At 37.3% G+C, this 26,309-nt stretch overlaps 1 protein-coding gene across 7 annotated transcripts in view; it reads right to left on the bottom strand.

Annotated features, from left to right (window-relative positions):
• MYO1B (myosin IB) overlaps positions 1-26,309 on the bottom strand; it is a 180,269-nt gene that overhangs the window by 29,816 nt on the left and 124,144 nt on the right. For all 7 annotated transcript variants that reach the window (XM_073306214.1, XM_078847999.1, XM_073306213.2 and 4 more), the window contains 10 exons: positions 24,799-24,885; positions 24,405-24,470; positions 11,954-12,058; positions 9,256-9,318; positions 7,126-7,326; positions 4,974-5,200; positions 3,824-4,024; positions 3,243-3,336; positions 2,461-2,610; positions 87-155 (listed from right to left, as the gene is read on the bottom strand). In XM_073306214.1, coding sequence (XP_073162315.1) covers positions 87-155; positions 2,461-2,610; positions 3,243-3,336; positions 3,824-4,024; positions 4,974-5,200; positions 7,126-7,326; positions 9,256-9,318; positions 11,954-12,058; positions 24,405-24,470; positions 24,799-24,885 — 1,263 coding nt within the window. The remainder of the gene's footprint in view (positions 1-86; positions 156-2,460; positions 2,611-3,242; positions 3,337-3,823; positions 4,025-4,973; positions 5,201-7,125; positions 7,327-9,255; positions 9,319-11,953; positions 12,059-24,404; positions 24,471-24,798; positions 24,886-26,309) is intronic.

The raw sequence follows: 26,309 nt of genomic DNA, 5'->3' as shown, positions 1-26,309 counted from the left end.
CCTCAACTGAGCCCAACATCCTCAGATTTTATTAGCCTAGGCTAGCAGAACCCAAGGCAGTCGCTGCTCAGTGATGTCAAACTCACCTTCCATCCTCTGATGTAAGACTGTACTACAATGGCCGAACTCTTTATCCTCTGATACTTCTTTTGTTGCTGTATTAAAAAATCAATAAATATAGTTAAGCAGAGGAAGTCATAGTTTTAAAACTGCTTTACATCAAAACATTCTTTGGTAACATCTAACAAATATATTCATATGCAATTTAATCAAAAAAAGTAATGGAGAAGAGTGGATTAATTTCTGAACACACAAATGAGGGTGTGGATTTCACATCTAACTCAAGAGGAAACAAACACACAGACAGCAGAGTACATGGACAAGGCCACTTTATACACAAAGAAAGACTAACTTTCTGGCCAACAGAGGAAAGTTATGTGAATTAAATATGAACAGCCACTGTTTTGTTGTCTTTCCCACCAACAAAATAGTTCAGATTGTCACAAACGCTTTGCTCCAGTTTGTCAGCTGAGCTTGCCATTGACAATCATAAGGCTTCTGTTGTTCTTCACACCCACTGCCCTCTTATAGTATCGGTACTGATAATAGCTTATAAAAGATAGTTTGTTGAAAGCCGGACTGGAATGCTATCCACCTAAGTCAGTTTGATGTACACCCTCATGACAATTTCCTGAACTGTAGAACATTTTCCTCTTAAGGTCAATAACATCCTTATTTTTCTAGTAAGCTGCTGGTTAATTTAATATCCTATCAGCAACAGGCTGAAGGTTCGGCAATGCAACATGAAGGGCCAAATACTCAGCTCAGCACCCAGTCTGAAAAAACTGTGCTGGTCAGCTCTGCTGAGGGGTGGGTGTGGATATGGGTGTCAGAAGCCCTCCCTCAGATGCCGCAAAACTAAGGAGCCATTCCATGGCCACTACTGTAGCTTCAACCTCCTCCCCACAACCCTCTCACAGACAACACTTTGTGATGGGAGGGTTTGGTTCTGTGAAACAGCCGATCCCCTCGCCAGACCTTAAGCACAGGGAATTGTCACAGAGCTTTACTCAGGCAGGGGATGCACGCCCTTATTCAGCCTCCCAAACCCTGACCCTCTCTGTGCCTCAAATCACATTAGTTCTGATGCAAGAGTGCTCTTTATATTAAAAAAAGAGGGGCAGGATTTTCCCCCAGGTAATTTTTTGGGCACTTCAAGGAGCCAAATGACTGCCCATTCTAACAAAATAACTGCTATACGTTTTCAGAAAACCAATAGAGCTCTACAGGTTAGGAAATATTCTTCCTAATGTTCATACAGGTTTGGTCAGGTCAAATGTTGGTTTTCATTTGTTCTCATTTTCTTATATCAACAGGCCTGCAAATTATGTATTTGACAACTCTATTTTTAAACCATTAAAGCTCCACTGGTATACTCAGTAACGTAGATACATAGCTGTAATGCAATCCAATCCTAATGTTGGCTGAAGAAAAGGAGTGAATTAAACTGGACAAGTTTGTATTGGAAATGAATTTTTACAGTGGTAACAAGACAGTAAATGAGTTATTTTGAGATATAAATAGCCACATATTTTCTAATTTCCAAGACAAGTTAATCTTTGACTGACCTCCATGTTCAATTGAATTGAATACTAAAGGATTTCAAGGCCACGTAGAAGATTATCAAAAACCATACATCATCTGAGATACGCTAATTTAACAATATCGTAACATTTATTTAAGGGGAGCTCTCTTTCAGTACGATATGCTATTTCATCAAACCTTCTCTTGGCCTTTCATAAGTCTTAATAATGTATATTTCTTTAAAAAAGGAAATTAAAAACTTCTCTTACTAACTGGAAAAAAGATTGAAAACTATACATCATTTAAGTTCAATTCATAATGATGTGGAAGATCCTGTCTACAACAAAATTTGAAGCAGTCTTAGAACTATATTAGTAAGAACCATTTAAACACAGGTCTTTACGAGTTGTACCTAATAAGATAAATCATTGGGACCCTCCCAAGCATTCTTGTGCCTCAAATTTAAAGGCTTCAAATAAGGCAAAAGACAAAAAACATCTTATAATGATAGAATTTCACATACAGTAAACATACACATTACTAAACTTTTGTATGCATTGGTTGCCCGTTGGTACATGCTACAAAGTTTCGCCCAATGCTTGAGTCTGTTGAACTATAGAGAGGTCCCACCATTAGTGCTGGGAAATCCTGTCTCCAAACGGTTGAACTAACCAGGATACCTTGACAATCCTTTTCACACAGATCATGTACTTCATCGTGAGCCTATTTAACTCAGTTTACTTGGTGGATATTTTTGGTGCCAAAATACAGACATAAAATTGAATAGTTGCATCACTTTCACCAAGGCTGATAACAAAGAAAAAGAATCATTAAGTACTAATAAGAAATCCCTGTTTAATAAAATTTGCATCTTACTGCATATCTCCTGTACCAGGAAGCAATCACAATCTGGCTCCGTTTCATTAAAAGGAAACGTGTCCGACATTTCCAACCTCTGTAAATCTTCTGAATGAGTGTGGCCAAGTCCTCTAGACGTTGCTTTCTCAGGTCTTCTAATTTGAAGAGCTGAGTTAAAAAAATAAAAATAAATAAAAGACAGAAAAACAGAAAAGCGTAATTAGGATAACAAAAAGGGATCAATTCCCTGAATCCCATGCTTCACCTCTTGAGAAATCTTTGGCTGGATCATGATTACTGTACATGGCACATAAATGCGGTATTGATGCCTTACATCCTGAGGTTATTCAGTGGATGAAGACTACATTAGATATTGGACTGTTGCTGACAATTACCTTCATAGGCTTTTAATTCCCTCTCAGCCTCACTTAGGTTTATTTTTAATGCCTTCTTATAAGCCTGCAATTAATCACTTTAATTTCTATACAATGTTTATCATTCTAGTACCAGAGCATTGTGTTTGGCGAAACCTGCACTTGTCATCCAGCAAATTCTTCAGCATTATTGATGGGTAATCACCATGCAAGCTGCTCTTTGATTAGTGCTTAAAAAGCAGTCTGAAAAAAGTGGGCACTATCATAATCAGGAAGCAGCAACTTTGGAAAGAGAGAGTTTAAAGTGCACCCCTCAGAAGCCTGGCTCAATTTTATTTATTTAATGCCAGGTCTGCAACACCCCATGCCCTCCCCCGCAAACAGCACAGTCTTTGATTCTATGGTGGAAAAGATTTGTTCACACACCGTTCTTGGGTTGCGGATAAATATCTTTGATCGGCCAAAGGAATATTCTTCCTCAGGGATTTCCAATTCATTGAACAGTACCTCTACACCAGCCCTAAGAGAAGAAAATGAGCTTCTTGTGATATATTTAAAACTCTTCAGACCAAAACATACATACTACTTAGAGTTTACACACACACAAATTAATAGGCAGCATGTTAAAGGATGTTTTAAATCCTTAGTGTTTAATATGAGAAGAACGGAAATGTAACTCTTTTATTCATTTTTTTTTATTAAGCTCTAGACACAAGAATCATATTTGGAAGGGTATGGAGCAATTTGTGTACAAAGGGAACAATTACCATTAAACAGTGCCAGTGATGCAATCCAATCCTAATGTTGGTTGAAGAAAAGGAGTGAATTAAACTGGACAAGATTGTATTGTATTGTATTGGAAATGAATTTTTACAGTGGTAACAAGACAGTAAATGAGTTATTTTGAGATATAAATAGCCACATATTTTCTAATTTCCAAGACAAGTTAATCTTTGACTGACCTCCACTGAGCTATGAAGGAATAAGAATACCAATGTTTTTCTTACCTAGCAGGTCCTCTCCAGTGAGGCCAGGTCTGCTTACAAAGCATCTTGTACCTTTCTAGACAAAGCTCATAAGGCTGTCTGAACGCATAGCCTGCCCTTCTAACCCGGACATTCTCTAGGAGACCTAGGTACCGGACCTGGTGACACACTAGCGCTTCATTGAAGATATGTGCAGCTTTTTTGTCATTGGGCTTGATGCATCTGGAAATTGAAACAATATTCTGCATTTTGTAGGAATACTAGTTTATAACATAATAACTTTACATGTACAATACAATAGTTTAAATTTTACAAGCCAGGCACGATCAGATATTAGTTCATGTTTAATTTACGTAAGTGCATTGAATATGAATAGCACCCCATTTTCAAATTTCATTTCCTAAAAACCTACAATGAAACAAAACTTGCCATTCTAAAATATTAACTATGTACACGTGAATTGCTGATGTACCAAATTCAATGCATACACAATTACAACCCAGTGAGATATGCAGACAGGCTATGATCCAGAAAAACACTTAAGTATTTAACTAACTTTAAGCACATAAATAGCCCCACTGAAGTCAATAGCACTATTCGAGTTCTTAAAACCTAAGCATGTGCTTATGCACTTTGCTAAATTAGGACCATAATTTTATTCAGTTTCTCTGATGTTTTTTTTCCATTTACACTCTTTTGTTTAATGGCCTCCTTGTGCAAGAGATGTTAGAATGAAGTCCTATTTATCCACAAACAATTATGTGGTATAGACAGCACCAATGCAAGCTTCCTCACACTGTCCCTACCAACGTGCCCCACCCTTGATTCTACAAGAGTAAGGGAGCAGTTGCATTTCTTGGCCAATTCATCCTATGAACTCTCCAAGAATGCCCAGACTCCTGTTAATGCCAGCTCTAGTGGAGGATTTGGGGAAGTGCACTAAAACCACCAACTCATTTCATATAGACGATTGAACAAGCAGGACAGAATAACAATTTTAAGTCACTGCTCACCTGGACTGAATTTACATCAATGAGCTACAAGAGAGAGGTTTCATTATCTCTTGAACTACTCTCTGGAGCCATCCATTCTCTGGTTTTTTGCTATCACATTTGGTTAAAGGCAGACATATCCATTATCATTTTTTAAAAGCTATCAAAGAATAACTTACCTAATATAGTTTGGATTTTTTGTCTGCAAGTTCTTCATCAGAGTAGCTACAGAAGCCTTGAATTGTGAACCTGCTGTTGGGGGTCTCTTTAGATTAATCTTGGCAGGGTTACCTTCTGGGAATAATGCTTTAATGAGGGAGTGGTTGGCCTTCCACATGGCCTGGGAGAGGTCACGGTAGAGTAGATCATTATTCTTGTCAACAAATCCTTCTACCTGGTACATAACCTAAACAACATAGAAGAATCTCAAGAATCAAGAAACTAACACGCCAACAAACTCTCCCACTCCAGCCAGATTAATAATTTCTCGCTTTGGAAAAATGCAGTGATTATTTCCTACTATTTTAAATCACTATACCAAAAAAACCATTCCAAAATAGCCAACCAACCAACCACATTTATTTAAGTTTACTTAAGTAAAACAGCAGTTCAAAATAATATTAAAAATTACACAATAAAATTCCTAAATCTCAGTTGATATGTACTAGCTAGCTGTATACTCCCCAGGGGGCTGACATTTTAAAAATAATTCTTACATGGAAAACAGCCTGATGACATGCGTGCACAGGAAGATCTGAGCTGCACTTGCAGACACAGAAAGCCTCCAGAAGAGCTTTACCCATCTCTCCATAGGAGAATATTCCAGTTTTTGGGTTGCCTTCTTTTTTAGTCTTTAATATCTTGGCATATGATCTCATCGATAATACAGATGCCTTCAGTTTCATGATTTCATTTATTTTTATGTCTATATTACATTTAATAAAAACTAAATATTAATGTTGTTGCCATATTTTACAGTGGATCAAGTGACTGGAAACATTTCATTTTCCTTTACAAAATGCATTTCTGAATGTAATTGATACGGAAAATATTGGCAGGCATTACTACCGAAAAACATACAAAGTAACTTAAATAATTATATTTTGAGACAAAAAAAAGTCACCAACTTTCGTTAGTGATCAAAATTGTCTTCAACTGGGCATGGAAAAACAATGCCAAAATAGTATGTACCGACTGAACTTTCTGCCCAGTTAGTAAATGTCAGAACAAATAAGGACTCATTGGCTGCTAGTGCAGACAAATCATCTGCCCTAATCCCATGCTGAGTGTCGAGAGTTATCTCCAATCAAATTAAAAAACAAATTAAAATGCCTTAAATAGTATTCTAGGGCAGATTACAATCCAATACAAAATATAACCATCAAACACAAAATATAAATGTTATTAGGCTATCTACTATGCCAGTTCGGGGAAACCCTGCTCCCAGCAACTTTACTGCTACGGACTAAGAGACATAACTGTGACGTCAAGTTTGTGATACACAGACTGGTGAGAAGTTAAAATAATGTTAAAAAGGATAAATACATTGTTCTAACCAATGATGGGTGAATTTTTTTTTAAACCTGTCCAAACCTTCACTCATGCCCTGAAAGGAATGATTTTTCAGGTTCAGATCAGTGGCCTAGTCTGTCACCGATTGTCTTATCTTAGCTAACGTAATGATCATGATTTTTAAAAAGAAAGTTATATGCAAAGAAAATATCAAGAACTTCAAACTGTGAGGCCTGTATTTATTCATGCTGTTTATCTTAGTAAAAAGCAAAATACATTTCCAAGCCTTCTGTAGCGCTTTATCTTCCATCTGTCTAAACAAACAAGACTTCAAAATAAACTCGGCTACCCTCAAATTTATATGAACTCCACTTTCTCAGAGTATTAGCCATTTCAGTGATAGCAAACCTATTTTCAAGACAACATGTCACCTTCAAATGTGTGTTCATCTTTGCATCTCCAAACAGGACAACTTTGGTTTCACAAACTATACACTTTCAGTGATTAAGTCAACACGAGTTTTGCCATTGACCTCAATGAGTGCAGGATGAATCCTCAAAAATTAAATACACTGTCAAATAATTAACTTGTCACTAGTTCATTAATAGGAAGATTAAAAAATATCGAAGTAATTTTACTTTATATTCTGCATTTGACTGAGACAACTTCAAGCTTCCACATCATTCCTTCATTGTATCCTCATTTATTATTTAAAAGAACATAGCATTGTTTCGCTTCCCAAACCTGGAGCCCATGCAGTTTGGCCTCACATGCAAAAAACACAGATCAAGCTATGGGGATGTTATTTCAATACAGTACCTTGCCAGCATAATGCTGAATTCTAAAGCAACTGTGAGGCAGCGATGTATCATTCAGGAAACGTGAACACTTGCTCATCCTACTCTCAAAGTGCTGATGAGTGGCACAGATTTGGTTCAGTTTCTCTAAAAAGGTGTCATCGGTAACGGTGCCTGGCCTCAGACATTCTTCATCTAGCATAGCCAGAATTCCAGTTTGATTCTGTAGTTTAAAAACAAATTTCCTTCTTTCCTTAATGCATTGTTTTTATCTTTTTATGGAGATAAATAACTTTGTGCTAACTTATACAAACAGTAACCAAAATTGAACTTTACTTAATCAAAATATACATAGAAATGCAGAAGTCAGAAGTAAAGATCAGCCATATTAGTGTATTTTCTGCTGTTGTTCAGACCCATTAATAAGTCAGAACTTTGCAATTAGCTTTCCAAATTTCCAACCTCCACATTACAGCTGAGTTTTAATTAGGAGCCAAGAAGCCATTCCATTCTGAACCCCTCTTTTTAGCCATTTGTAACTTTCTCAAAATTCTTCTTTTTGGACACACAGTTCGCAAGCTTGATATCAGCTTAAACCTGAATTTTATTTTGAAACTGTGAAGAAAACTTGTTCAACCATTTTCAAGACACCTGAGCATATGGGAAAAAAACAGGTTTTGTCTCAAAGAAAAAAATTAATTTTTGCATATGTTTTTTTTTTCAAAATGACATTTTCACAAGTTCAAATTTACGATTGAATTCTTCATTGCGAGCTAATTCAGCTCTTACATCTAAATTCACCCCCAGTGTGAGCAGTAAAATTCCATTGACTCTGGTAGAGCAGGACCTGTAAAAGCCAACTGTGAACACACCTCAATGTGAAAGTGTTTTTTAATTAATTGATAATACTAAAAAGAAAAGGATTACTTGTGGCACCTTAGAGACAATAAATTTGTTAGTCTCTGAGGTGCCACAAGTACTCCTTTTCTTTTTGCGAATACAAACTAACACGGCTGCTACTCTGAAACGTGATAATACTAACAAACTCCTATATAGTGCTCAAAGCACTTCATAAAGAAAGGTATCTCCCGATTTTACAGATGGAATATAGAGTTCCAAGTCACATAACAGGTCAGCATCAGACCTAGGAATTGAACCCCAGCCAGTCCCCCTACTCCCAGTATAGTGACTTATTTCACTTGACTAGAATACACAATCTCCACATTCACACTTATGAACTTTTGAAGATGATGCACTAACCATTCACAGTATGTTAATCAACATTTAAAGTGTGCGACCTAGAAAATGGGCCCTTCTTCACAACAACTCAAAATCTGTCCAGTTCCCATTTTCCTCACCCCTTCTCCCCAGCACACATGTGCTTTCTGTATTTCTGAATGCGCATTCTTCAGATTTGAGTCTTCTGACTTGCACTTTTAACTTTCAACCTAAACGTCATTCTCCTATTTCATTTATATAAGAGGCTAATCTATAGCCTTCCACTCAAAAAGAGATAAAGTAATCAATTTATGGGCAAAGCTAGCATGCATTTTGTATTATTGGTTAAACAATGTTTCAATTTGCATTGTTGTTAAGGAACTAGCATGATGTGAAACATAATGTGTGTTAAATCAACAGGAACTACTGTGATTAAGTACAAGTACAAGCTGTATCAGAAGCATACAATGACTCAATAACTGAGTTGCCTGGTTACCATTCAAAAGAAAAAGTTATTTACAGCACAACTGGCAGCTGCTCCTGATGTCTTTTAATAAAAGCAGCACTGCATCAAAACATTGATTACGTGAAATAAACTGATAATGTATTTTTGTTATCTCACTAATAAGTGCTGCACACATCTATAAGAGAAAATGCAATGACATATAAACTCTATCTTTGTCCATTCCACACTTCTGAAATATGCTAGCTCTTTAGTATAATAAAATAAGTGAACTGTAATTTAATACAAAGTCAGAGGGTCACTTGTTTCTGAAATCAATATGCTAAAAAGCTCTCATTACAAACTAATTTTAATTCAACGCAGTTACGATATCATTTCTATTTTAGGCATCTTAATTTTCAAATTTTAATTCAAATTTTAGAAGAAGAATTCACAAAGGCAAAATCTTTGAAAGTAGTAATTGCAACTTACATTTTCTATTAGGTCACAAATTATGGCATTGTTGAAATATTCAATGTGAGTCCATTCAATATCCTATAAAAACAAAAAGCATATAATGATATGAACAGAGAAATAACTGCAGGAGTTCTCTCTATTGGCACGTTTTTATTGCATTCCTATTTATTAAAATACCCTTTTAAAAGTCAGCCCTATATATGTAGATTTTGGGACCCTAACATTTTATTTAAAAAAAATGCAATCTACAACTAATATTATTTGGCCAAAATGAATGCCCTTGAATGGTTTCCAGACTTGCTTTCCATTCCCTTCTTCAATCTGTGTCAATTTCCCATGCACTCCATTGGAAACAAGCCAAAATTTTATACAGCAAGGCCTTGGGTCAGTAATGCTTTGTGTAGACTTGCAATGTTTATAAGGAAATAAGTCATAATTTCAGTACAAAAATCTAAGACCAAGATTTTTCTGTTCTTAATTTTCATTCAGGACAAAAAAAAAAAAAAGGCTAAATTTAGATGAGATCATCTGAAAAACCCACTGAGTCTGGCTGTTATTCAGATATTTGAAAAAAATTAACATGTTAAAATCAACAATAGAACTTCCAAGTATGGAATAATAGTCCTACACCAGATGACAATGAATGACAGAAAAAACCAAGAGAGTTTCAGACTTGGAGGGATACAGCCAAATGTACAAAGTAAAAATACAAGCATTTCAATTCCATACTTAATTTGTATTCTAGAGTAACATCTAATATTTTAGTTTTTTCAGAGAGGTTGAAATTTAATTCATAAAGTAAATTACAGTAATTATCTTTCAAAGTGCTTGACCAATCAATGCAAAAAAAAAAAAAAAAAAGGGTTTGTCAAAGCTCCACATTGCCTTCGTGATTATAAGGCAGGAAGAAAGTCTACCCAATTTTCAAAAACATTTACACAACACAATAGTGCCATTCAATCTGAATACAGACAGCACACAAGTTTCTACAGTTTTGAAAGATATTTCCTATGATCTATACATATAGTAGTACGGAATATTGCTAGAATCAATAAAAACTTTGTAACTTTAGGCACAACCACTGTACACCACCAAACCATAGTAATTTAGGCTCCAAGACTCATCTTCACAGTTTATTCTTAAAATAGCATGTATGGCTCATTGTAAGAACTCACAGCAGAAAACTAAGGGCATGTCTACAGAGCAAACAAAGACCCGCAGCAGCAAGTCTCAGAGCCCAGGTCAACGGACTCGGAATCACAAGGCTTGTACTGCAGGGCTAAAAATAGCAGCGTAGCTGTTGGGGCTCGGGTTGGAGCCCGGGCTCTGCAACCTTGCAAGGGGGAAGGGTCTCAGAGCCCAGGCTCCAACCCAATCCTGGTCGTCGAGACTATTTTTCGCCTCGCAGCGCAAGACCAAATCAGTTGGCAGGCTCTGAGACTCACTCTCGGGGGATGGTTTTGTTGTTTAGACATGGGGTTCTCAACATTTTTCTTTCCGAGGGCCCCCCCAACATGCTATAAAAACTCCACTGTCCACCTGTGCCACAACCACCGTTTCTCTGTGTAACCAGCAGATAAAAAGGCAGGACCAGCGCTAGGGGGCAGCAAGCAGAGCAATATCCTGTGGCCCCACGAAGCTTAAGTTGCTTGGGCTTCAGCTTCAACCCCAGGCGACGGGACCTGGGCTTCAGCTTTCTGTCCTGAGATCCAGCAAATCTAATGCCGGCCCTGTTCTCGGCTTTATTTTGACGGACCCTCTGAAACCTGCTTGCGGCCCCCCAGGGGTCCCCAGACCCCGGTAAAGAACCACTGATTTAGACATACCCTCATAGAAATCTATATGCAATTACTTCCACCACACTTCATCCCATTTCATCCACCTTACTGACCTTGGAACGATCACTCATCTGTCACTAAGAATGCATCTATTTGAAAGTTCAGTGTATTTTACGGCCAACAAGATTATACTGTGAAATAAAAGTGCATTTTCTTTTGTATTTTAGCTCTATGAAGGAGCTAAAGGGTTTCCTGGGAAAATTGCATAGACTGGTTCAAGAGGCCAGTCAAAAGACTGAAAACTGTATCAAGTGACCAGCCTGACACTGGGGGATGTAGGAGTCCTGTGTCAAACATAGAGAGATACACACACACACACTTTTACAGAGCTATCATGAGACTGACGAGAGGGACAGGCCCTGTGAGACGACATGAAGGTCTCTGAACCTGCACCAGGGTCTCCACGTGGAAGATGCACGACACTTTGTAAGCCAGGCCTGCATATAAGCTGTTTATTGTTTTTTAAGGTATATTTTCTCTGTAACACTTTTGCTCTGAATAAATAATACTTTGCTTTATGAAGGGTGGTTGGTCACTGTATAACCCTGTCATCTCTCAGAGGACAGGGCTGCAGGTAGTGAACTACCATTAAATCTGCTAAGGTGATCACAATGAACCATAGCCTAAATCCCCAGTCTAGAAGGGAATGTGTCATGGGACTCTGCCCTGAGAAAGGTAACAGAGGTTTGAGACCTATCGCGGGGATCAGAGGTGCAGTTACCTTGGGAACTATGATAGCAGATGGCAACAAACAGTGCTACTCTCCATGGCAGGCTCAGGTTCAGAAAGAGAGCTCTGGGTACTGTGCCCGGAAAAGGTGTGTATTGGTGAGTGAGTAAGAAGTGATCATACCAACAAATGAATTTGAACATTACCTCTCGTATGTATTCCTCCTGTTCTTCTTTTAGGGTGAGTTCAATGAAGATCTGCTGCAGCTTCTCATTACAATAGTTAATAATGAACTGCTCAAAGCTGTTGTCCTGTAAAACAAATCAACACATTTCTGTTCATTTGTTGCATGTAACATGCTCTGGAATTCAGTTGGAGTAAGTTACGGCAAAGGCCTTGAGTCTACAAGCAGCTTTACTGGTTTACTCTCTGGTTTTAAAGGTGGCATTTCCATGTATACATTGTTAAAAATGGATTATAATTTCAAAATTTAGGATCAAATCTTCTCATGTGATTTTCCCCACTATGAGGGACTGCAAGTTTGACTTATGGTGTTTCCTCATCATTTCCTCAGGGTGGGGTGATAATATGGGGCTATTATAATATGATGTGGCCATTTCCCATGATGCCAGAGCAGAGACCATGTAGAGAAGACTTCCCCCTGAACAACCCACTCCTAGCATGTGGTACATTGGGAGCACCTAAAGGGAAGTTTCTGCAGGCTCTAACATTATGGTTTTTTAAAAAAACTGATATGCCTTTACATTTACAGTATTGCTTGAGAGAGCAGATATAAAAGTAAACAAGTGTATTATCAGTATTGTTATAAGGTCCATAGTAAATGAAATATTACATTTCCCTATGGATTCTGATTAGCAGGGTGTGTGGCCACTCAGAGGCACTGTGGTACATATCAAACTACAGAATGTCATATTTTGGATATCACCACAGTACATTTCCAAAATAATACATTTCAGACTCTGCGAAGCTATCATTAGGACAAGTTCCTAAATACTATGGATGAAATTGCAGCTCCATTGAAGTCATTGGTATAACTGCCACTGAATTCCAAGGGGCCAGGATTTCACTCTAAAAGGTTTTAGCTTATATCTTTATTCCAATTATCTTAAAATCAGGGCAACCAATGTCCAGTTACACATTTTCTGATACATGCTTAAAATGTGTTTATTAACAAAAAGACACATTCTAGGCTCTATTTTCTCCTTACTAAGTGTTCATAACTCATTAACACCTTGAATATGCATATCTATTAGAGCGATTTTACTTACAATTATGTAAAAGTAGTTTTAGTTATTACTACTGTTCTTTCCTTCTTAATTAAAGACATTCCAACATGTTACTTTTTTACTAATATGGCTATGTCTCTGGTTATTTTGGAGGACTGATATTTGCGTAACGAACTAAACCATGAAGTTACACCTGTCAACAAATCTGCTGCACAATACCTATGAAGCTGAAGTTACACTTACAAATTTCTTGATAATAAAAAAACCTGCAATTTTTTAAACATCAGTTTAATCAACTAGTTGCTAAAACACTAAAACCATGATTAAGAACACACTCAAGCAGATTAGGAAAAGCTGAAGTAGCATAAAGAAAAGGAGTACTTGTGGCACCTTAGAGACTAACCAATTTATTTGAGCATGAGCTTCCGTGAGCTACAGCTCACTTCATCAGATGCATACTGTGGAAAATACAGAAGATGTTTGTTTTTATACACACAAATCATGAAAAAATGGGTGTTTATCACGACAAAAGGTTTTCTCTCCCCCCACCCCACTCTCCTGCTGGTAATAGCTTATCTAAAGTGATCACTCTCCTTACAGATAAATTGGTTAGTCTCTAAGGTGCCACAAGTCCTCCTTTTCTCTTTGCGAATACAGACTAACACGGCTGTTACTCTGAAACCTGACGTAGCATAGTTACCTATATCAACTTGGGTTTAAGCTAAAGCAAAATCAAAGCTGATCTCTCAGGCTATCTCTACATAGCAACGAGACACCTGTAGCTGGCCAATGCCAGCCAACTCCAGCTTGCCGGGCTCAGGCTGGGGGGCTGTTTTATTGCTGTGTAGACTTCCCGGTTTGGGCTAACTCTACGACCTTCCCACCCACCTCACAGGGTCCGATAGCCTGGACTCCAGCCCTGACTCCAGCCCGAGCCCAGAAATTCACACAACAATGAAACAGCCCTACAGGCTGAGCCCTGTGAGTCCAAGTCGCCTGGCACAGGCCAGCCCTGGGTGTCTAGTTGCTGTGTAGACATACCCAATTTTTTTCTGCAGCCCCTTCAGATCCTGACGTCCTTCAAAGCTTAATTACAGATCAGGGTTTGGAAATTTTTCATAGCTCTAGAAGAGAAGTTTAAAAACGTAGCATGCATAAAAACTACACTGCAAACAAGTCATACTTACTGCATTCTGTTTCAAAAAGACAAATTACATAAATTGCAATCAGTCCTTATACAATTTCTGTAGCACTACAGTATACAAAGCTACACTGAATGAGTGCTGACAGATATAAACACAGTAGTACAGTGGCATCTTTTCGTTTACATTTCTATAGCTGGATATAGATTCATGTTTGTACATCACACTGAAGATGTAAAATGCAGTATGAATGTTAAATGTTACCTACGTAGAGATGCATGCATAGTTATTTTAGTTACTTGGCAACGTGACCTAAAACAGGAGTTCTCCCATGCTAAACTTCTCTCTAGTCAGTGAGCAGCATTTGACTTGGACAGTCACCTATATGACCCTATGACCATTAATCGATAAATCTCGTTACAGGGTAAGGAGCTACAACACATTTAAGGAAGAATGGGTAAAAGTTTGACATATGTAGATAAACTAAATATATCAAGAGTGATGCCTTTGAGGAGAACAGAGTCAAACTGACATATCTCCTTGGCCAAAACAGTGATGAGATACAGACCATATCCCCAAGTCAGGTAACCCTATGCACCACCAAAAGAATGTTCTTCCTGAGGGATTATTTTTGTCCTTTTACAAGGACAAAGACAGGACTTCTAGTTCACAAACTGTATTCCATAATCCTTAATATACGCATCTCCATATGGAAAAGTGATTAGTACTAAATTCTACTGACTAAAAGTGTGTGTATGTTACATATATAAAATGTTTATTATTATTCACACATTGAAACATTTTTCAGATTTACTTTTTTTAAAATCCATCATATTGATTGTCTGTTAAAGAAAAGCAAACCCAAAAATCTACATATTTTTTTCCTTTGCAAATCACCAAAAATAGAAAATTAAATTTTATTTAAAACCATCAAGATACTTGATTTTGCCACTCTAGCAATCAATTTAAACAGGACATCCTTATTATTATTGACATTTGCGCGTATGACCGAGTCAATGGCTAAAATTTAAATTACAATAAAGGATACAAGAGAAAGTGTACTTGAACTTCCACAAGCACTAGTGACTATTAATACAAGATAACTGCAACTACAGACATCAAGTTTTGTTTTTTTTAAGTTAATCTAAGTTATACTTTGAGGAAAGACATTTCTTTTCACAGTTGTCTGAAATTCTACCCAAACAAACCAACTACAGGATATTGGCTAAAAGGATATTGACCTAAAAGGATATTGGCTTGAGTAGATACCACAAACAAGACACAAAAGAATGAGATTTTTACCAAAAAGAGTTAATTGAAGCAAAGTTTACGGAGTGGCCTCAGGCAGAAATGCCTTGGAATGGCTAAACTGAAAATGGTTGTCAGATTAGTAAAAGCAGGAAAGACATTGATAGGTTTAGACAGGATTTGCAGGAGTATTTCAGGTATATTATGGCAACTCACCATGAAAATGTAGATGTAAAAATAACTGCACCTATGATTTCTACCAGCACTATGAAGATGGGGTTAAGCTAGAAGCAATGGCGAAACAAGACAAGCTTTGTACTCCTGTTGAAGACAATACAGGCTACTTTCTTAATTAAAGGAGTTGCTACAGATTATAAAGAGAGGGGATATTCTTCTATCAAATTATTTTATACTATCACATTTTCCCTCATCATAGGCAACATGTGTGTCTATTTTTGAGGTACACTACAAGAGAAATTTTTCAAAGGAACCAAGACAGTTAGCTGCCTAACTCCCATTGAAAGTCAATGAGAGTTGGATGTCTAACCCACATTTGTGCCTTAGAAGATCTTCTCCCCACACACACTCCCCAGACTGTTAAATTTCAAAAAGGTTTTGTTTGTTTGTTTTAATACATAAAACACAATAGTACACAAACAAGACTACTTTATAGGAAAGTTGAACTTTAAAAAAAAAAAAGTTCAGAATTGTGCCAGCTTGTATCCAAAGCAACAGAACTGGCTCCTTTAAAATTAACATATTAGTTAATTTTTTTTTTTAAAGTAGCAGGTAACTGAATTCTGGTCTCTTACACTCCCAAAAATGTGTAATTCCTTTTATCTGTACCACAGCTCCTCTGCCCCAACTTAAACATCAAAAAGCGTACCCCCCTCCTCACGGTAGGTGGAGGATCCAGGGCAGCTCTGGCAACCAGTGTAGGCTACTGCCAAAAATTGCAGAGGAAAAAGAGCTGGGAAGGGAAACCATAAAGGAAAGCCTAGATGCTTGGTTCACTGAAAGGAATGACGTGATGAACCAAGCAGTAGGCCTGAAGATTTAACCTATATCCAGATGTGAGGTCCTGCTGGAAGGATGGAGATTTTAACAGATGTGCAAGTGAGACTTGATTTGTAAAGGAGGAACTACATAATATAGATACTAGGAAGGTGGGAATGTTGCCATAAGAATGCAAATAAGAGGGAAAGGGATGAAAGAGAGATCATTTCTTCCTGCCACAGAAAATGGTTGTTTACATGCAATTAAGGTCAGAACAATCTAACTTTTTCACCCCTGAGAAGTTTCCACAGGTATTTGTTGTTCAGTATTTATTCCCTGAAGTCCTTTAGGGATTGAAGTTTCCCTGGGAAAAGCTTATATACTCTGGTGGTGCACACTCTAGAGAAGCTCTATACAGACTGTTGTGTGTTTATAACACATCTATCAATACAACTGTTGATTTTTTAAAAACCCTGGACTTTTTCTTTGAGAGGGGAAAAACTACACTACCACAGTATTGCTAAAAGAGTTTGACAAATTCCACAAAACATGTCCACAAATTTTTACTTGGATGTCAAGATGAATTCCCTATGGTCCCACTTTTGTGTTCACTTTCATGAACATTCACGTGATCAAACTTTACGGAAAAAATGCTCATGGAAAGCAGATTTTAAGCGCACATATTTCTGTAAAAATATCTCTCTAGGCAAAGAACCCTAGAAGCATGACATTTAAATGTACATATTTCAGATATCCGTAGTCACAAAACTTCCAAAATATAATTCCCATTCATTAGTTACACCAAAATGTATAATTAAAGCAGTAACAACAACATACGCCCAAATCACACGGATTTCACATTTCCCACAGTCAGTTAACTGGGCCTGCCCCTGCTCCTATTAATGTCAATGACAAAACACCCAATGAGTTCAGGAGCGAAGGAAGATACTCAGGCCCACTGAACACATCTTGCTCTCATCTGCATTTTTTGGCATATGCAGGCTAAAACCAAGTAGTGAGTGGTAGGGGCAAGAATCAACTGTGTCGCCAACAAACATAACGTGTGTGTGTTACACAAAGAAAACTCAGATATAATCACATCACAAACACAGGTTAGCAAATTAATCCTAGAATCACAGATTCTAGGACCTACTAAATAGTGTTGGTCCATTTGCACATCATGGAACTAATCACTGCTTTAGGGGAAAGCCCTTTAGCACACTCAGAGTTTCTCTGTATTCTATAATTTGCTCATCTTTAAAATTATGATGTAACCCATGAAAAGCACGCAATCAACATGTTTTACAGCAGTGATGAATATTACATAATGAGCTTCAATTATTTCTTAACCAAAAAAAAGTTAAAATTCAGTAAATCAGTTATTTTATAAAAAGTATTTTAAAAGCTCCTCTCTGACATCTAGAAATCCAACCAAAAAACAAAGAACAAGCAATACTCTTTATGTAGGGCTTACCATGTTGTGTGTTCCACTTTCACAAAGCTAGCCAGCAGATGCACATGATAAACAACAGATTTAAGACTTAGTTCTACTCTTATATACTTGATTGAGCTTTGCTCTGTAGATTGCACAACTGACTGAGTACACATACACCAGCACAGCAATCAATTTTTCAGTACCCTTTCTCTGTTGATGGGTATCAGAATAGACTTGTGTATGTATAAAAAATGAAACATTTATATCTAGAACTGAGATTTATATATTTACAGTATATACACAAGTTGTGTTTTCAGATGAATTGTTGATACAATGCTTCCATCTATTAGCTAGCCACCTCATAATAAATTTTAAAAAACTGCATCTCTATTGAGATCTCATAACAATCACAATACCACTGTAGCAAAGTGTGCTGAGCTCTTTAAAAGTGGACACCATTAGCCTAGATGTTACTGGGACTCAAGCCTTCATGGAAGAGCATGTGGGGAGATGTAGTTCATAGGAGAGATTGTTGGAAGGCGTAGTATCAGAGGGCTCATGCCATTGCCAGGACTATACAGGAAAAAAGCCTTTGGGGTTCATTTAGGGAGCGCTCAGGTGAAGGAAGGATTTGGAGGAAGCCTATCTAGAGGCCTGAAGGGAATAAAAGGTGGTGAGGAAATAATTTCTTGCAGGCATTGTCTGTGTCTGGACTCTCCCTAAGTAGCATGCTTCATCTTACATAGTCCTGGCAATCACGTGACTCCTCTGGTACCACATTTTCCAGCTTGCTTTTCTTTGAAGGAGTACGCCCTTGTATCATCTGGGCTAGCAGCAATTACTCTTAAAGAGCCCAACATATTCCACTACAACCACCAAGAGGTAGGTGTTATTGTTCCGATTTTACAGAGGGAGAAACTTAGACAAAGACAAGGTATGAGACTTAGGCAAGGTGTCAGAAAGCTTGTGATGGAGCTGAGAATAGATCTCATATCTTCTGAAGCCTATTTCTCTGCTATAAACACAAAACCACCCTTCCTTAATATAATTCTTCACCCTCTTATTTGAGCATTTCTCTTAAAAAAAAAAAAACAACATTCATTGAAAACACAACTCTAATAAAGAAAGACGTGTTGCCAATCATGACATTATCTTCTTTTACATTTCTTATGGCATTATCTCAGCACAGATGTTATCTACGTTTAAAGCCAGGATGATGGCTTATGTAATTATATTATTTACATTTACAGAAGTGAATCCAACTTAATTTTTTTATGTGATGATGGATGGGACCATTATCAAGGTGTCACAATGGTAAAAAATTGTTTGTGGGTAGCATAATATCAGCTGCCATTCATGGTGGAAACCAAAGAGTTCTCTGAGAGCATCCAATTAAGCGTTTGTACTCTGCCACAGACTCTCTTACTTGTACGAAGAACTGCTGAATGTGAAATGCTTTCTGGCAAAGTATAAAGGAGCATGTTTCTTACATGATTTCAGGTAATACTGTGTTGCCATGCAGTCTGTTTGGATAGAATATTTCAAGGGAAAATTGCTAGGGAATTTACACATCTCTCTCAACGGTGCTCAATTTTCAGCTATCATCATATGATGTTTGAAGTGCATGCATATTCATTTGGTCCTGATGATGGGTCATTTACCATGTGAACAGGTTGCAGTTTTCTGGAGTTGATTGTTTTGTCCAGATTTTAATTCAACCACTATTATACTGTCCAGATGACACATGATTTTAAAAACACCTGTGCAAAGCCTGGTAAATTATTCGAACTGAATTGGAGAAACCAAGAGAACAATATGATGTGGTGGTAATATTTTATTCTGGTTTCAACACCACAGTCTAGTGTTTGGGGAAATACCTGTCTATTTCCTTCCATCTCCAGTCACAGTTATCAGATTAGCACCACACTTTCCATGCTTTATAATGGTCCTTAACCTGGAATTTGTGACTTGTCATGAAACGAAGTCTTTGCTCTGGCATATATTTTCCATTGACTTCACAAGCTGGTTTCTTCTGTGAGCTAAGATTGAAGGGATTTGCACAGACATTTCTGTAAGGAGCAGAATCTAGAGATGATGGGTTGCAAGAGAGGACTATAGGGGTTTATTCCCAGAAAGAACGGCTATGGGAGGAGTCACTCAGAATTTTAAATGTTTTTAGTTCCTTTTTCTGCCAACACTGAGTATATAAAAATGGATAGACATTGCCTAAAGAATAATGAAAAGTTGCTACATTCTGTTTTGTTTTAGCAAGTCAGTTTTTGTCACAGTGCAAACACGATCAACTGAACAAAGCCCCAAGAAGCAACCCAGCTAGCTTTATATTCAAACTTCTCGAAAGGAAGCTAGGGGGAGCTGGGAGAAAAATCATTAGAAATTTTCACAAAAGTTCCATTGTATTTTGAAAAGTTAAACCCAGTGATGCTGAATAAGAGAAATTACTTTTTAACAGGAAAAATATGATCAGCCAGGGAAATTTTAGCAATGGAAGTGAACTGTCAGATAAGGTATTCCAAAAGCACTGTAATTAGAATCTAAACAGGTAGCGTTTTACAAGCAAATTAGTCTGATACTCTCATAGGCCCTCATAGGCAATTTAAACATTTCAGGTGAAACCGTGCCCTGCTGAAGTCAATGGAAGTTTTGTCATAGACTTCAGTGGGGGTCAGGATTTCATCCTTCATCAGTAAACACACAGAATATATTGGTTTGTCAATGGTTGGGCAAAAGTTAAAAAAATAAGTACCATGCCTCCTGTAGTTTCTAACACATATCTCTCCTCCTCCACCTTCCTGCCATTATTTCTCATATAGCTGATCTTATAAATGTAACAAAGCACATATTTATATTTTGTACATTAACTAAAGATAAACAGGAAAACACATGCAACAGAAAATACATCTTGTGGATTAATGCTGCACTTTTACAAGGCAGTCTAAAAAGGTATCCAAATCAACAGAAGGTGCACTAATGCTAACCCAAGTGGTAGTTAATTTGGTTTGAGATTAGTTTAAAATAAGCAATTATACTTTTAACACACTGAATCAAGTTTCAAATTTATGTTACAGGTTTGCAGGTGGAATGGCACTCCCAATGCACTTTTATCATCAAAATCCATCATGTACATTACTGTAGTTCTAACCTTCAAGACGGTGCATGTTAATTTAAGAGATAACAAAACATGTACTAATTGGTTCTTAAGGGGAATTTATAATCACTTCCTGGAAATACTAAGAATAATAATTAGCTCTGTAAATTCACTGCCATTAGCTATATGTCAGCTAAAATTCTACATGTATAATAATCCATTTGTAAAATATCCATCCAGAAGAACTGTACCATTTAAGCTAGAAAATATAAAAGATGTTGCTGATGATTATCTCACTTCATCCGATGTATTGTACTGCATATATTACATAATATTTCATTCAATTACAGCAGATTAGTTTACTATTTGATAACTAGTTTTACCAATATGTATTTTTGTTTGATGGTGGCTAGATTTTTTTATGCAACCATTTCTTATAAGCATTTCCTTAATTGTCTTTGACTGCACATGTGCAGTACCATCATTTATAAAAAGGCTCCATAAATTCAGGTTTTGCCATATATCTTTGTTATTTAATTGAACTTACTTCATGCAGATTCATTATAAAAGTATAATTGACTAAAACCTGTTTACCAATTTAATAATTTCAGTGTTTGGATTTTGTTCCAGTAAGAGCCAGGTGGGAAATGGACTGGTCTTTTTGAAGGAAAATACACAATTTTGAAACAGAAAACAGAACAAAATTTTTTGAAATGTCTCAGAAAATGAAATTCTGCACAAAAATTAGTACCAGGTCAATTGAAACATTTTGTTTTGACAAAACTGAAATGTTTTGTTCCAATTTTGATTTTTTAAAAATTTTATATTACATAAATACAAAATAAACCAAAAACTATTTTGTAAAAGGAAAAAAATCAAAACATTTCATTCCAAAAAGCTCAAAACAGAACACCTTCACCCTACCAAAAAAAAAGTCATCAAAGTTGACTCATTTCCACAACATTTCATTGTCAACTAATCAGCATTTTTCAATGGCAAAATATTCTATCGAAAAATTTCCTGACCATCTTCAGTTCTGATATCAAGCCACCCTTGTTTCCTGAAAGGTTTCTGAAGTTAAATTTGATATTATTAATATTTGATCATAGTAACCCCAAGAGGCCCCAGGCCGGGATCTGAACCCCGTTGTGCTAGGCATTGTACAAATGCATAACAAAGAGATACTTGTTGTCCCTTCAGCATCTCCTCAGAAACACAGGCTACAACTGGCACATCACACCTGTTTTCTGCTCTCTCCGCTGGCTTTTAATAGAATTTCAAATCAAGCTCAAGGTCTCGTCCTTATCTTCCAAGTGCCCAAAGGCCTGGGCCCAGGATACCTAAAAGACCATCTAATACTCCTGGATGACAACTGTAGTTGACAGCTTCACTCCTCTGTCACAATGGCACTCTCAACAATAAGAGAAAAGCTTATCTGTGGAGGAGACAGAACTTTCATGACTGCAGGATGAATTCTTCCACGAATTAAGGAGCATCACAAACCTCAACTCTTTCTGCTTCAAGTGCAATGCACGTTCTTTAACCCTGCCTTCTTTAATACAAACACATAGCAACACAAATATTTGTTTAATAAATAAATAAAAAACACTGCCAAAACAAGACACACTACTGCACACACTTCTTCCTTTAGGGAGAAGATGAAAGAACAATACATGACAGATGTGTAGTCACACTGCTTAACACACTACTGGAAGTCACTCAGATACAATGGTGATGAGTGCAGTACAAAAACCTCTATAGAACAGAATAGTCCTAGATAGCTTACAATTTAAAATTTAGAATTTACACAATCTAAGCCATATACTAGGACCTGACCCAACACTCCTCATTGTTAATGGAAAGGTTCCCATTGACTTCAATGAGCATTGGATCATGCCCTTAATATACAGCTGTATATCTCGTGGTTCCACTATGACACTTACATGATGCAAATGACTCTTGATTGCCCTGTGTACCTCGGTGAATTTCACCCTATGAGTTTAATCCCATGAGGTAGAGTACTTTTTCTCCTATCTGCTTAAATAGAAGTTGAGGTTGCTCAGCATTTGGTAGGATTGGACACTAAATGAACAAACTTGCTCCATTTTCAAATTTATTATTTTAAGCATTTTATAAACTATAGTATAGTTCAATATACATCTGAGAGGAAAAAAGCATGTAGTCTTCTATTTTGCTGCTATGAAACTGTGTCCTTACGTCTAACTACTTGTTTTTATGGCTTTATTTTTCTAATGTCAAACTTCTTAAAAAAAAAAACCCAACAAAAAACTTGTTTCTTTGCATTCAATTTAACAATCCATAGACAGTCCACAAACTCAGATTTACTCCAGCATTTTTAAACTCCCCCTCACCCTACACTTAATCAAGTGCACATACACAGCTGGTTAAAACAAAATTTCTGCCAACAACAGTAACATTCTACTGTGTAACTTTCTAAAGGAATATAACTACCACCATCTCCAAATAGTCCTACTACTAAGAGTTACTTCCAGATTGATCCCATACTGTACATTTTCTTAATTTCTTCATATCTTCAGGAAACTAAATATTATCTTCTTGAGTAAAAACCTGTTTCAAATATTAGCTATATCTCTTCTCTTTACAAAACTGTTAGACTACTCTGATTCATTATATATCTGAAATGAAGCATATACTACCTTCCCCTTTCTAAGTATTGGGAAGAGATAAATCCAGGTGGATTGTTCCTACCTTCTATTGAGAGTAACTGCACTTACTGGTCTCCTAGAGAAATTGTGAGAAAGTGGGAAAGGAGGAAACAGACAAGATGTTTTTCCCCATAGTTTCTTAGCTGGAACATTAGAGTACAATATTTAACTAGATATTCAAATCTCCTGAAATAAAGTTTGCCAGAATAAACAATTCAGTCATGATCTCTGTACCTAACAGCATCAGGCTAACTCACTTGATATAACTGAGAACTTTTGATAGTACATTTAAAAACACTTCAAAAAAATCTAAGTGTTTAAGTGTACTGAGATGAAATGAAATATAATTTATTTTTAGTTCTAGCAGAAAAGATGTCTTCTTTTGTAAAGGAAAAGAACCTTCTTTGCAGATATCTATAAGAAGCCTCAAGGCCACACACAGAACATGTACTATAGACAAATTTTGTATGAGAGCATGGACATTACCACAATATTTCCTATGTTCAGAATGGTACCATAGTAAATATTTACTTTTCAGTGGTACCTGCTGTATCAATGCAACATATTCAATTTGGCTTTGATAAATTTGTGCTATAATTGCAAGGCATACTAAGATGACCACCTAACTTCAGTTTACATTTATCGTGTGTACTTAGAAAGACACACTAGACTTAACTTACAGAAGGTGAAACTGTGATTACACATACATGAACAACTAGATTTAGCTTTAGTAATAGCTGTAAAGTTTGTTATAGATATGCAAAATTCTATTTAAATTGTATTCTAAAGCACTTACCTCAAAAATTTCAAAGCCATAGATGTCCAGTACTCCCATGACCTTCTTTCTGACTTTTGTTTGTGCCTTTTAAGAGAAGATTGAGTTATTGTTCTGTATATTTAGCATTTGTGGTCAAGATACGTTAAATGCGCCTTATAGGCATATTGTTTAGGCTAAAAAGTTAGGTTTGGTTTTCCAAAAATGGTTAATATAAATATTTTCATAAGTTTAAAAATGAAAACAAGCACACAGATTTTATTTGGATACAAATATTCACCTCCAGCACTGGCAGCCCTGCAACCCTGCACTAGTGCATAAGAACAAAAAAGTAAAACAGACCAGTATAGTTTTACTGTCCCCACTCACTTCATCTATTTATATTGATTTCTTTATGGGCATATAAGAAAATTACCTTAATGCTCTCATTGATTCTGGTAACAAGCCAGGAAAACAGTCTACTGTACAGATTCTTAGCCAGAGCATCACGGGCATAATATGCCTAGCCAAAAGAAAGAAAGAAAACATTAGAAATACTGGGCTAATTCTGAACCATGTGCGCTATTCCAGTGGTTTAAAAGTGCTATAAAAAGGGTGGAAATGACTTCTAAGGAATATGTTCAGCATGAGAGGGCTACCTGGTCAGAATAAGGCTGCAGGAACAGCTCTACAGTGTTCTCCCTCCCAACCTTTGGCATAGGGACTTGGTAAGGGCTAGAGATGGAGACAGTGTAGCCAGAGCACATTGCATTCTGCTAGTCTCAGATGGCCAACAGCCCATTACAGTATGTCTTTACCACAATAAAAGACCCACAGCACCACCACAGCTGGCCCTAGTCAAATGATGTGGCTCAAGCTGTAGGGTTATAAAATTGCAGTGTAGAAATTCAAACTCAGGCTGAAGCCCAGGCTTTTAGACCCTATGAAGATGGAGGGTCTCAGAGCCCAGGCTGTCTACACTGCAATTTTTAGACCTGCAGCCTGAGCCCCATGAGGCCAATTCAGCTGACCCAGGCTCAGACTGGGTACCAAAGGGATTTATTCACAATGTAGATACACCTTTAGAGTATGCCTACTCTGCAATGTAAGCCCAGGGTCAGCAGAACCCAAGCTAGCAGACCCTGGGTTTGTTAGCCTAAGGTTTGAGTGTCTACACTCATTTGTAGGTTAGGAATTGTTGAACCCTTGGGTCCCAACCTGTGGTGCTAGTCTAACCACCCATATTACTGACTTCCGAGGGTCCTCCCAAAATGTGGCTGCTCTAGCCCTTTGTTCGTGGAGCCTGTGGGAAAACTTCTTTGTCCTCTGACAATTTGAAAGTTGGCCTGTGGAATTGTGGGATACTTTCAGCAGACTCCCAGAGCACAAGTCCATTGGGGCTGCATTGACACTGCAAACCAACAGGGCTTGAAACCTGGGTCCTGGCTTGACGCAGGCTCAGATGCTCCACCTGCGTGGAGTCCTGGGACCAGGGGCCACTCGATTTGTGTGTAGATGGAAGGGTTAGGCTTGAGCCTGAGTTGAAACCCTGGTCTTACACTACAGTGTAGGCAAATCCAAAGAGGCCTTGCAGCCAGAGTTGCCTTAGGGCTGCTTTCACTTATGCCTGCAGTTTGATAGGCCCAACAGAACCAAGAATTCAAGAGGAGCAAAGTTGGCTTAAAGACATCTTTCCCAACCTGCCCCCTCCCTTACTCCACTGCAGGAACAGAGAACTGAAGCCAGCGGTTAATAGGATTGCCTCGAGTAGTCACATACTTAAGAGATGCCTGAAGGGACCAGAAAAACAGTGGATCTAATAAAACTTCACATTTCTGTCTTTGATAAAATGACTCTACAATTTATATATCCCCAGCGGGTTCCTCATTCTTTTTGAGGAACAGGCTCCTGGGAACCTTTATAAGAGGTGAAACTTTATGAATCTAG

The sequence above is a fragment of the Lepidochelys kempii genome, chromosome 11, assembly GCF_965140285.1.
Source record: "Lepidochelys kempii isolate rLepKem1 chromosome 11, rLepKem1.hap1, whole genome shotgun sequence".
Lineage (NCBI taxonomy): Eukaryota > Metazoa > Chordata > Testudines > Cheloniidae > Lepidochelys > Lepidochelys kempii.
This window is presented reverse-complemented; position numbering and strand designations above follow the sequence as displayed.